Below are 14,051 nucleotides of genomic sequence, written 5' to 3' on the forward strand. Positions count from 1 at the left end.
CTCTGCCAAATCAGATTGGAGCCTGGTGTAGCCACCTGGTTCACCAGTCCTCAGTCAAATCGTCCAACCCATGCTAGCATGGAAAGCAGACGTTAAATGATGATGATGATGATGATATACTAAATCTTTCTAATTGTCCTATTTTTTAAAAGGAATTGAAGTACATAGGCTGTGCTTTGCCTGAGAAATATTCTAATGAGAAGGTCAAAAAGAACAATTACCAAAGTTATATAATTTCAATGTTATAAGCTTTTCTTCTTTGTTATTAAAAAGAAGAAAGAGCAGTCATTTCTATTTTTTGTTGACAGGCTTATTAATTTTTCTTCACAGGCTGAAGATATTTTGTCAAAGGAGAAAAATGAATGGTTACAGCATAAGATTTTACTAGCTGCAGCGAAGCAAGTATTAGTCGAATATGAAACAAAAGCTATTGATGAAGAGTTAAGTGAGCCTGATAAAGAGGTAAGCATTCATGATAGGTATGGGGACATTTTAGATCAGATATGAGCAACCTTTTTCTAGCAGCTAATGAGATATTTGCTCAGTATAAATTGGGCCACAACACACAAAAAAAAAAATTAACAAACATCATAGATTGTCCAGATTGGTGGGTCTCCATTGTTCAATGATGAGGATTCAGTTATTCAATAAACTGAATTACCTGGATAGTATAGAAGTTGCTGTCTGCCAGTAGAGAGGGAAAGAGTAAGGAATGCACGGTGCTGATTTGAAAGGAAGAAAGGATAAAGGTGGCTTCGTCCTTGCCGCTGAAAGTTTCTCTAATGTTGAGTGAAGAGCAAAGGGAAGTACTGCTCTTGGTCATAGCTGACGCAAAAGAGTAGCAATTGCAGACATGAACAGACGAGATAGAAAAACAACACAACCAAATTTTCCTCCATATTTTTACTTTGCTAACTTGAAGCAGTTGATAACTCTATGTAGCGGCAGATTTGTCCATGTTTCAAATCAAGCTCTCCATATCCAACACGTAAATGCAACTGTTAACCAAATGAATAATGAAAATGGCAATCCCGTTCTCTGTCATTTGTTTTCCTTTGATGTCAGTCCAACATGCCTATCTTCATCTGCTACACCCAACAATGTACATTGAACCACCAGCATCATCACATTTCATTACACGTCTCACTACAACCTGCTCCTGAATTAACAAGTCTGTTACAGGTACAATCTACTAAATGCATTTCCATACAATCTCCATCCACTCAGTTTCACTTTTCTCATCTTTCTTTCCAAGAACTGAAGCTGTGGAATTCCTTTTTTTTTTTTCCTTCTTCTTTTTCTGCCTACAAACATTCAAGCTGATAACAGCAAGGCATTAATTTTACCAGTCTGGGAGAGCTTGTAAAGTCCATGGACATTACACTCCATACATAGTCAGATTCTCTTTCTTGACTAATTTATCATCAGAAAGATAATGCATAATTAATTCAAAGCAATCAGAATAAATATTACATTTGGCAGAGTAATCTAAATGCTATAGGGTTAAATCTAATGAGTTGATGCTCTCATTTATAACTTCAGCAAACAACCAGAGTAAAATTGTGTGTCCTGATGAGAGTAGTGCCCCTAACCAGTAAAAGAATATAAGAACAAGTTTTGATTCTACTACATTCATGTTTATTCTATATTTTATTTTTTTTTTTATAGTTTTGTCAGGCATTGAATGAGTGTTTGGCATTTGCTGAAATGATTCCACATTTGCACCCTTCTGGTGATTCTGATGTTTCTGTTCTTGGCCTGACAGCTGAATATCTTAAGAAGCAACGAAAGGTAAATATTATTTCAGCCCTAATAAACTTCCTTTTCCACAGCTCTTCCCACCTGCATCATTTGGTGCTTTTTCCCCAAACATTACATCCATACTCCTTCACTTCTGATCACTTCTCCTTTCTACACCAAATACCTCCAATGCCCAGTTGCTTTTTTTTTTCTCTCAGTACACTTGTTTTCTTATCTTCATGCACACTAACATTGCATATCCAGCCTAACATGCTTGTCTCATTTCTTTCCAGTCTTCTCAGATCCTTCACATTCATTACTCTTATCTGTTATTATAATGTCCACTTTCCCATGCTTACATGAGTCAGACACAATTTGCTAAGAGATTTTTCTATCTTTGGTCAGATGCCTTTCCTGTCACCAATTCTTTCCTCTTTCCAAGTAAGATAATATTTCCTCATGACCAGACACAGTTTCAGATTCAGTCCCACTGTGTGGACCTTAGACAAATGTTTACTACTACAACCTCCGGCCAACCCATGCCTTGTGAGTGATTTGATAGACAGAAACTGAAAGAAACCCATTGTGTGTGTTGGGTTTGTGCCTACTTGTCTTGACTGCACACGATTGCTGCAAATGAATATCATTCATTTCCAATATTCTGCACAAAAATGTCTGCCTTTGGGGAAAATATTACCTTGTCTGGAAACAGATAAGGATTTGTGACAGAGAAAATCTGTCTCAATAAATTCCATCTGACCCATACAGGTGAGAAAAAGTAAACTTTAAAATGATGATGGTGATGATGTTCAAACTGACCATTGATGGTGGTGGTGGTGGTGGTGGTTGTGGTATTGACATTACCACTTCTGACAACTATTAAAAAGAAAAAACAAATGTATAATTCTACATTAAAAGATTTTTAATAGTTAATTCCAATCAACTGTTTATTGAAGGTACAGGTCAGTCCACATTTTTCTGTAAGGTACATTGGGCCAGTTTCCTGGTTTCTCTGGTGTGTATATTCTTCCCTGGACGGGACACCAGTCCATCGCAGGAATAGTAATTTTTGCCAGCTTGGTGAACTGGAACAACATGAAATGAAGTGTTTTGCTCAAGAACACAATGCACTGCCTGGTCCAGAAATTTAAACCATAATCTTATGATCATGAGTCCAATATCCTAACCACTAAACCATATGCCTCCACATTATTGAAGGTAAGGGTGGAGGCGCAATGGCCCAGTGGTTAGGGCAGCGGATTCGTGGTCATAGGATCACGGTTTCAATTCCCAGACCGGGCGGGCGTTGTGAGTGTTTATTGAGTGAAAACACCTAAAGCTCCACGAGGCTCCAGCAGGGGATGGTGGCGAACCCTGTTGTACTCTTCCACCACAACTTTCTCTCACTCTTTCTTCCTGTTTCTGTTGTGCCTGTAATTCAAAGGGTCAGCCTTGTCACACTGTGTCATGCTGAATATCCCCAAGAACTACGTTAAGGGTACACGTGTCTGTGGAGTGCTCAGCCACTTGCACGTTAATTTCACGAGCAGGCTGTTCCGTTGATCGGATCAACTGGAACCCTCAACGTCGTAAGCGACGGAGAGTGCCAACAATTGAAGGTAAGGGACTGGTAGTATTGGTACAGCATTGCAGTATTTGGTTATGTTCCCTTTATTTTCTAAGCTTGACTCTTGCTAAGTTCAACTTTACTTTTCATCCTTTTTGCAGTCAATAAAATACCAATGAAATGAATTACTTAGAATTAGACACTTTCATGTCAGACATTGTATGAGGTAGTAAAAGTATTCTATCATTGCTGCTGTGATGCTTTTGCACTTTGAACTCTTCTTGTAGGTTAAGGTTTTTCCAGGAACAGGGTGCTAACCTGAAGCCCAACCACTTGTATTTAGGAAAGAGACTAAGTAGAACTGTCTCTGTTGTCTGCTAGCCAAGCTCCATGAAATATAGTGTGGGCTGTCTTCAGTCATGGACATCTGGTCATTGGTCTTCTTGAGACTCCTCTGCCCTGGCCATTGACTTTTGCTGTAGTTGCTCCACAGTGTCAATAACACCCCTTGTACTTTAGCTCACCAGCTGAGGTCATGTATCAGGGTGTTGCACTTGATGCCAACACACGAGAGATTTAGTGACTGATGCCCATCTACCCTACCAAGTTTAGAGCATTCTAGACACCAAAGGTACTATCTCTTCTCAGTACCCTACACCCCACTCAATTACTGGGGTTGATTAAATCAACTATATTCCTTGTCCCTAAAACCTTTTGATTTTGTGACTATATGAGAAATCTTTATTATGATTTTTTTTTATTACACTTAGCGCCATGAACCAATTTTGAATCGCATTCGAATGGAAGTAGAGGAACTGATGAAACAAAAATGCATTAACATCGCCCAATTCTATCTGCCAGGTGGTAAAACTAGTAAGTGGTTTTATTCTTTTATTATTGTACTAGCTTTAGTTACTGGACTGTGGCCATGCTGTGGCACCATCTTCAAATGATTTTAGTCAATCATATCAGCTTCAGTACTTTATTTAATGAATTGTTAAAATAAGCTTTAGATACATGCATGTGTGCATGTGTATCTTTATGTATTATCATCATCATTTAATATTCACTTTTGCATGCTTGCATTGGATCTGATAGAATTTGTGAGGCAGATTCTCTACAACCAGACGCCCTTCCTGTCACCAACCTTCACCTGTTTCTAAGTAAGGTAATGTTTCCCCATGACTAGATATGTTTTACATGGAAGACTGGAAACAAACAGCATTGCTTGTATGACAGTGATGTTTGTTTACAACCATCACATGATTGGTGCAGGGCTGTAATTGAAAACACTTGCCCAAGGTGTCATACAATATGACTGAACCTGGGACCACGTAATTGGGAAGCAAGCTTCTTTACCAAAATGATAATTTAGCTGGGGAGATGCTGTTCTGATCTAAATATACTCATTCCTCCTCTGGTAAAACAGATGCATGATCAATAATTTTAAAGAGAATGATATTGGTGTTGAGGGTAAAGATGATGCCAAGTCATTATCATTTACTTATTGTTTTTTAGATAATGCTGATCTGAACCTTGCCAAAGCTTGTCAGTTGCCAGCCCTTGTTGAAGCTCAACTTTCAGAACTAGAAGCCGAACAACAACAGCTTGAGGCACTCAAGAATGAAAAAATGTTACTTCAAGAAGAGCGATATAAAGTTTGTATCTTCTCTTCTGTCCTGTGTTTTCATTATCATCATCATCGTTTGACATTCGCCTTCCATGCTGGCATGGGTGGAACTTTCAATTATACATTTCTTTCCTTCTTCTCTTCCTTCTTATACCTTGACCATGTGGTTGTTGGGGCATTCATTGATGACATCGCAACCAGATTTCACCATTTCTCCTGATCTTCTGCTGTTCTCTGTGTGTTGATGAAATTGAGGCCTGTCCACTTTTTGATGTTAAGCTGAGCAACAATCAATCCAGTAATGATTCTGGTCTTGTTGTCATCATGAATGTATCATGGACAATCAGACAGTTGAGATGTACATTTACTATTGTTGCTACTAATAATACTACCGCTACTGCTGCTGTTGCTACTACTGATTAAGACAATTGGATGCTGGGAATTTGTCATGGCTGACTAGACATAGAACCTCTTTTGGTGTCTGTAATTTTTAACATTGGCGGCAAACACACACACGCACACAGAAATATACACATATAAATAGAGAGAGTGATAACAAATTATTAATTGTATATGCTTGACATAAAGACATTCCCTCTCCCCATACATATAAAAAGGAATATATATCTGTTGAAACCCTGAAGCTTGCCTACTTGACCAGGTGTGTTTGATAAATTCTGTCATCCATGAAGCAGAAGTCACAACACTGTTTCAAAATAATGTAACTGAAAAGAAAATGACATTGGTTTGTGTGAAAGCAATTTTAAAAGATGTTATACAAAGCACCAGTCTTCTTTGCAGCAAATCAACAAAGGTAAAGCCACTAAGCTGGCCAGACATATTTGGGGTTTAAAGACCAACTGCTCACTAACTACAATAAAGTGGGGAATCATGGAAAATCTATTCCAAATGTAAATATCTAAGTAATGCAAATTATGTGTAGCTGAAAGATTGCACATTGTTTTTAGATCCAACAATTCTACTACATGACTTAATTCCAAATCTGAAATTTTCAGCAAATGCAAGTATATGAACAAATTTATTTTGGCAAACTGGAGGACACCGTCCTCTTTGGATTGAATAACTGTCTCACAGACTTTGGACATCTTACCATTGAATTATTCTACAACTAATTTAAGTGTGACTTTGATGGACAAAGGGGATGTAACGCTAATTTTCTTTTTCTCCCTCATTTTTATTCACCCTTTGTCTTCTCATTCCACTTTTTACACCAAACCTTTTTTTTTGCTTATTCTCATGTACCAGCATCCTGATTTTCTTATAGAACAAACCATATTCTCAATGCCTGAAGATTGTTAGGAGACACAAGACATGTTATAAAAACCTAGTTAACAACATGTCTTAATGGCAAGAAACTGTTAGTAACTCTTATTTTAATTCAGTGTACATTAAATGATATTTATCTCTCACTGGATGGAATACATCTTTTGTTGAGCTTACCTTAACGAACAGTAAACTGTATATATATATATATATATATATATATATTTTTTTAGTATTTTAACGTCCGCTTTCCATGCTAGCATGGGTTGGACATATATAATACAAATAATAAATGAGTATATGCATATATACGTACATGTATGTACATACCTACATCTACATGCATATATAGATGCATATCTGGGTACAGGATGTTGCAAAAAAATATGGACAAAATGATAAACAGAGTACAGAAAACACACAGGCCACACAGAGAACATTTCCTTCATCAGCTGCCACCATTCTAAAACTAAGCGTTTCGAAGAGTTAGGGCTGGACGCATCATTAGAATGGCTCTTCCCACGGACCACAAATTAAATTTGTACCATAGAGGAATATAGTGGCGGATATATATATATGCATATACACACACACACATATATATATACACACATGTAAATATATTTATACACATACACATAAGAATAATGTGGTTTTACTAATGAATCTAATTTAATCTATTTCCCTTTTCTATTTCATAGATTTTCAAAGACAGCTTGCTTGAGTTACAAAACATTTGTAACAAAAAGTTACAACTACAAAAAGATTTGAAAAGTACCACTTCCAAATATTTATCATCATATAGCAAAACCCTTCATTCAAAACTTGCGTAAGTTTACTTACTGTCTAATTTTTGTTGGGAATAATTAAAGACATTTATTCACAGCTTCTTAAAGCTATGAATACTGGGCAGCAAAGCTATGAAAAAGCATTATATTCAGTATGTATGAAAGAATGTTGGTTGAAGTGTTTCATTCTTTTGGAAAACAAATCACTGAATATCTAACAAGTGATTCTTGTGACATTCAACTCTTTTGATATCAACCTGTCTAACTGTCCTTAATTCTGTGATACAAATTCCCTTTTTAACTCTTTAGGCATTCAAATTACTCTGTCAAATGTAATGCTTGTTTATTCAAATCGTTTTAAGTTAATTGTGCATTATCTCATAGCTTTGAGATTTTAGTGATGTGATTGTTTATTTTTAAAATGACATTGTATGGTAGGTGTGACAGGCCAGATCTGGCTAGTTTGAACATAAAACAAGTCAAATATTTGGGCCAGAGATATGGCCAGTTTAAATGCTTAAGTGATCTAAATAAAAGCACCAGCTTAATGATGATAAAATTATTTTAATTAATTCATTATTTTCAAAATTAACTGAATTAAAGGTCATCATCATTTAACGTCTGTTTTCCATGCTGTCATGAGTTGGGCGTGGAGGCGCAATGGCCCAGTGGTTAGGGGAGCGGACTCGCGGTTTCGATTCCCAGACCGGGCGTTGTGAGTGTTTATTGAGCAAAAACACCTAAAGCTCCATGAGGCTCTGGCAGGGGATGGTGGCGAACCCTGCTGTACTCTTTCACCACAATTTTCTCTCACTCTTACTTCCTGTTTCTGTTGTGCCTGTAATTCAAAGGGTCAGCCTTGTCACACTGTGTCACGCTGAATATCCCCGAGAACTACGTTAAGGGTACACGTGTCTGTGGAGTGCTCAGCCACTTGCACGTTAATTTCACGAGCAGGCTGTTCCGTTGGTCGGATCAACTGGAACCCTCAACGTCGTACACGAGTGCCAACAGCAACAACAACATGAGTTGGGCATCATCATCAAAACATTCATTTTCCTCAGACTGGCATAGATTGGTCAAGCCTACTGTATTACATATTATCACCCATCTCAATCTTATGTTGTCTGATATCCACTTCATTGCTTAAGTCCTGCGCCTAGAGCCTTCCTCTACCATTCTACCTTTGATTCTTGATTCATAACACTTTTTTACTTTGCACTTCATTTTTCATGTCACAAGTTTTATCTTCAGTAAGTACTCCTTGCTCACTAGCATATCAAAAGTTCTATCACTCTGCCAGAGACCCCACTGCATATTTTGTGTACATATTGCTTGCAATAAATACACTGTATTGACTTCCCTACCAACTCCATTCCTACATATCAAACAAGGCCACTTCTCAGACAGTATTGATGGCTTTACATGATGTCTTTACTGGTCTTTTAGTCATCATTGTCCTGTTGACATTGAGGCATTTTAGTTCTTGGCCATTCTGCAAAGGTTGGAATGTTTTCAGTTATTCTACTGCAGATTCTGCAATGATAATCAGATCATTAATATTTGAAAATTCTAAGATCCAGCATTCTCATTCTAAAGGAAAATGGTATTAGACATTACAAATACTAAATTTGAGACAAAAGAAAACAATTACAGACTTGCTGACTGGATTTGAGCCACATATCCATCACTGATGAGTCTTTATGTTAGTGATTGCACTATGGAGCACTTACTATTCTATGTCCTTGAATTCATTATCATCATCATTTAACATCCACTTTCCATGCTGGCATAGGTTGGTCAGTTATTACTAGGAACTGGTGAGCTAGAGGGCTGCATTGAGCTTCAGTGTCATATTTGGCATGGTTTCTATGGCTGGATGCCCTTCCTAATGCCAACCACTTTACAGTGTACTGAGTGCTTTTTACATGGTGCCAGCCCTAGTGAGATTGCCATGTAACTTGGCAAATAGGAAAATGGAAAAGCTCCCACTGTTAAGAGAATGTATTTGGGAGGGAAAGGTGGTTGTATGTCAGGTTTGACAGACTAAAGTATGATAGAGTTACAGATATTGCACAGGTGTTTTGCTATAGAGGAGATGCATGGCTAAAAGAGATAAAAGGAAGGTAGTGATAGGGTGTTAGAAAAAACTCTCAAGGAACAAGATGAGTTTCAGAGTTCCTGGAATAGGTTATAGGTTTTGCCCCCTTTGGTCTCTAAGCCATTAAAAATAAAATTTAAAAAATTAATTTTTCTTTACTTTAGAAAAATACATTTAAGACCTTATAAGTTTGTTCCTAATGAAAAATTACTAATTAAATTCTTTTTTCCTTATTTTTGCTAGATTATGTAATACTGAAATAATTTGTGACACTTATAAAGAAGACACAGTACTTGCTCTCCAGAAAATCAAGTAAGCTTTTTTGTGTTATATTTTTTACTTCTGATTCTGTTATAAATGTATGAATTTCAATAGTATGCTGGTTAGCTTAATTATATTTACTACACATTGTTTTGGGTGTTAGACTCATGATCATAAGATTGTGGTTTCGATTCCTGAACTAGGTGTTATTTTGTGTTCTTGAGCAAAACTCTTCATTTCACATTACTCCAGTCCACTCAGCTGGCAAAAATGAGTAACCCTGTAATGGACGGGCATCTCGTCCAAAGAGAAATATATACACCAGAGAAAGCAGGAAACTGGCCCTACACTCCTTACAGAGTAATGTGGACTAACCATAACACATATTGTATACTCTTTATTTTGTCTTTTTGCCAAAACATTTCATTTCATCTTGCTGCAGTTCATTTTCCATGCAGGCATGTGTTAGACAATTTAACAAGGATCCAACTAGTTGGAGGACAATGTCATGTTCCAGTTTCTGTTTTGGCATAGTTTCCATAGTTGGATGGCTTTTCCTAATACCAATCACTTTACAGAGTGTACTAGGTTTTTTCTTTTATTTCTTTCATACACCAGCATGAGTCAAGGTGCATGGCCTAGTAGAGTATGGCACTCATGATCGTAAGATTGTGATGTTGATTCCCAGATGAGACATGCATTGTGTTCAGGAACAAAATACTCCATTTCACATAATTACAGTCCACCTAGTTGTAAATGACTTCCACTAATAGCTGGCATATTAACCCTGTGACAAAGTGGTGTCTCATTAAGAAAAGAATTTTGTAATTTCAGTTGCTTATATGACATGGAAACTGGGTGAAGGTTCAGCTATATAAGTCCTAGGGTTCATGACAGACCTAAGTCTGAATCCAACACTAGTAAGGTGGCTTTGGATTCTGCAAGAGTAAAGAGTATAAAGGGCCTCCACAACTGAAAAAAGAATTGGAGAGTGTGATAATTTTAGGTGAGATGACAAGAGAGTCTAGAGTATAAAAGGAACAGATTTATAGTTGTGAGAGGGTGGTAGTAGGGAGAGTAAGAGAATATATACTGTAGAGAGGGAGAGAGAGAGAGAGTGTGTGTGAATATGTAAGAGACATGAGAAAAAAGTAGGGGATTAGTAAGTATCTGGGGGTTTGAGTGAATGTTTACATTCTGTGCTTCCATCCCATCACTGCCATCTTTTGTCTCTTTCCCAGCTAGTCTTATCTACTCTGCTAAAGCAAATTGCCAGTGCTTGTCCCTCTACCATACTTTAGCTTTTCAATGCTTGGCATAAATCCCCCTCCCAATGTAAAATACTCCCCACCCCCACCCCCTCGTTGTGGTAGGGTTTTCCTTTTTCTCTTTTGCAAGTTACTTAGCAATCTCACTAGTGCCAGTGGCATGGAAAAAGTACCTAGTACATATTGTAAATTAGCTGGCATTAGGAAGGGCATCCAGCCATAGAAACCATGCTAAAGCTGACATCAGACCAGCTCACTAGATCCTATCAAACCATTCAACTCTTGCTAGCAGAGTAAACTGACATTAAATGATGATGATGAGGAGGATGACTTCACATAAAAAACAGCTATTTGTTGACATTACCCTGTCAACAGATAGTCTACTAGTTCTGCACTTTCAAGGGTGGAAAGAATGGAATTCCCCCTATTTGAAAAACAAGTAAGGGTTGACTGCTAAAAAGATATCTTGCAATAGCACAATGTTTCAATAACATGCATTTGTCTAACCCATGCTAGCATAGAAAGTTAATATAAGATGAACAAATGAATATTTGTAAGGAGAAAGACTGATTTTTAAAGGTAACAAAATATGGACACTTTGCAGAAAGATTATAAGAATGTAAACCAGTATGAATGATCTTCATATCAAAGAATTTGATTTGTCCAATTAATTACTATTGTTTTTATTGACAGAGAACATATTGATAAAGAACTTAAAAAGGCTAAAGAACAGAACAGGCAGGCAAATGAAGCTTTGAGTGAATATGAAAAATTGGGCCCAGAGTATACAGCAAAGGTTGAGCAATACAGGAAACTGGAACAAGAAATTGAGAGCATCAAATGGTCTCTAGATCGCTTAAAAAACTCATCTTAACTACAAAAAAAAAACTCATCTTAACTACAAAAAAAAATACTCCTCAAAATGCTTATCAGCTTTAAGCAATTCGTTGTTTTATATAAATATATACCTTTTATTAATGCTTAATGACTAAAAGCTAGGTTTTGCCATTGTAATGACAACTGTAAATTACTCAGCATGCCCCCTTTTAAATGTAAATAGCTTTTTTTTTATTGTTATGGTAGAATATGGAGAAACCAATGTCTCACCGAAATATAAGATGATGCTACTGAGGACACTGGCTGTCCCAGACTCTCAGCTTTCTGATTATCTTCAGTGCTGCTCTGTTTTAGATGGTATCGATTTTTAAGAGGTGAACCTAAGTATCCCTTGGAACTATATATAATTGAGTGGGTGCATGCCTTTTTTGTTGACTTACCGAAAAATATTTTATTGTGGACATATGAAAAAAAAAATCTTATTCAGTGTACAGTTATTTTAATTTTAAATAAACTAATTATTATTGGAAATAAAATACTGTGAAATTTCATTACTGTTTTAAGTTTTATCTCTTAAATGACTTGAAAATATTTGCTATGTGTTTGTTTATTATTATTCTTTCATTTTCATATGAAATGCATGTGACAGAAAGCAAACCAGTCTATTATATACTCCATAAATGTGTGATCGTTACCACAACAGAGAAAATGCTTTGTGGAATTTCTTCTGTCATTACATCTTGAGTTCTAATTCCACTGTTGGTGATTTTATAGGTGCAGGAGTGGCTTTGTGGTAAGAAGCTTGCTTCATAACCACATGGTTCTGGGTTCAGTCCCACTGCATGGTACCTTGGGCAAGTGTCTTCTACTGTAACCTCGGGCCGACCAAAGCCTTGTGAGTGGATTTGGTAGGCAGAAACTGAAAGAGGCCCATCATATATATATATATTTGTGTGTCTGTGTTTGTCCCTCCACCATCGCTTGACAACTGATGCTGGTGTGTTTACGTCCTTGTAACTTAGTGGTTTGGCAAAAGAGACCAATAGAATAAGTCCTGGTGTTGATTTGTTCAATTAAAGACAGTGCTCCAGCATGGCCGCAGTCAAATGACTGAAGTAAGTAAAAGTGTGGTAAGTAGCTTGCTTACCAACCATATGGTTCCGGGTTCAGTACCACTGCGTGGCATCTTGGGCAAATGTCTTCTACTATAGCCTCAGGCCAACCAAAGCCTTGTGAGTGGATTTGGTAGATGGAAACAGAGAAGCCCGTTGTATATATGTGTGTGTGTGTGTTTGTTCCCCTAGCATTGCTTGACAACTGATGCTGGTGTGATAATGTCCCCGTTACTTAGTGGTACAGCAAAAGACACCAATAGAATAAGTACTAGGCTTACAAAGAATAAGTCCAAGGGTCAGTTTGCTCGACTAAAGGGGGTGTTCCAGCATGGCCGCAGTCAAATGACTGAAACAAGTAAAAGAACGGATTACTGGGGCTCCAAGGTTATAACCAAGATGGTAATTATGGAGCCATTGCAGATTTTTGATGCAGTGGAGGTCAAACATTAAGGAAAGGCAGAAAGAAATTCAAAATCTTAGAGCTGTTTCTGGGATATCCCTGAGTATGCAATATTTTGTCACCAGAGATAAATAGAGGGAAAAAATATGGAAAATGAGAATGGTATGTATGTATATATATATATATATATATATATATATATATGTATGTATGTGTATATATATGTATGTATGTGTGTATATATCTTAATATATAAAGCTGAAGTTGGGTGTCTGTGTGAATCCTTTTTGAAAGTTTATAGAAATCCACATTTTCCACTTTTTCGTAAAATTTTTTTACATCAATGGAATTTTCTCGATCTGAACTTTCCAGTGCAGTAATTAGATTTTTAAAATTCCGTTTACTTTGTGTGATTTAAGGGAGATTTGGCTGTCGTTTCTAGCAACTTTTATATTCCTTCCCTTCTCCCTGTACCGGCGTTGTTATAGAGAGTAAGAGTAAGAGAGGGAGAGAGAGAGAGAGAGAGAAAGTGATACATACAAAGTCATAGATTAACTTGGTTACATTTTACGCTCTTACTTCTTCTTCCTCTCTCTCATTTAATACCTTTCCTCTGCGTCTAACATATTTTTCATAACATAGAAACGTAAAAATACACACGACCACACATACGTGATCTGTGACAACAACATACACTTAAACACATACACACATCAACATTATAGATATAAGATTTAGTTTCTGTGTTTCTTATATAAACACGTGCACGCATTGCTATTTTATAACTGTCTTCCGTTCTCTCTTTCTCTCTCTTCATTGCTACCATCTCTATTCCTTTCTCCCCCCCTCTCTCTCTCTCTTTCTCTCTCTCTCTCTCTCCCCTCTTTTACTCTTACTCTCTAAATTATATGTTGAGCGCATAATTACTGCACTGGAAAGTTCACATCGAAAAAATTCTTTTGATGTAAACATTTTAAAATTCCGTTTACTTTGTGTGATTTAAGGGAGATTTGGCTGTTGTTTCTAGCAACTTTTATATTTCTTCCCTTCTACCTGTACA

General features: G+C 36.9%; 1 protein-coding gene across 1 annotated transcript in view; it reads left to right on the plus strand.

Moving 5' to 3' along the window:
- Nucleotides 1-12,027, plus strand: part of LOC106873866 (HAUS augmin-like complex subunit 4) — a 17,210-nt gene extending 5,183 nt beyond the window's left edge. Inside the window, exons 3-9 of the mRNA XM_014921382.2 lie at nt 331-462; nt 1,669-1,791; nt 4,078-4,180; nt 4,826-4,965; nt 6,923-7,050; nt 9,354-9,422; nt 11,333-12,027. Of these exons, the coding sequence (XP_014776868.1) occupies nt 331-462; nt 1,669-1,791; nt 4,078-4,180; nt 4,826-4,965; nt 6,923-7,050; nt 9,354-9,422; nt 11,333-11,513 (876 nt within the window). The 3' untranslated portion in view covers nt 11,514-12,027. The remainder of the gene's footprint in view (nt 1-330; nt 463-1,668; nt 1,792-4,077; nt 4,181-4,825; nt 4,966-6,922; nt 7,051-9,353; nt 9,423-11,332) is intronic.
- The last annotated feature ends 2,024 nt before the right edge of the window (nt 12,028-14,051 follow it).

The sequence above is a fragment of the Octopus bimaculoides genome, chromosome 1, assembly GCF_001194135.2.
Source record: "Octopus bimaculoides isolate UCB-OBI-ISO-001 chromosome 1, ASM119413v2, whole genome shotgun sequence".
In the NCBI taxonomy this organism is placed as follows: Eukaryota; Metazoa; Mollusca; class Cephalopoda; order Octopoda; family Octopodidae; genus Octopus; species Octopus bimaculoides.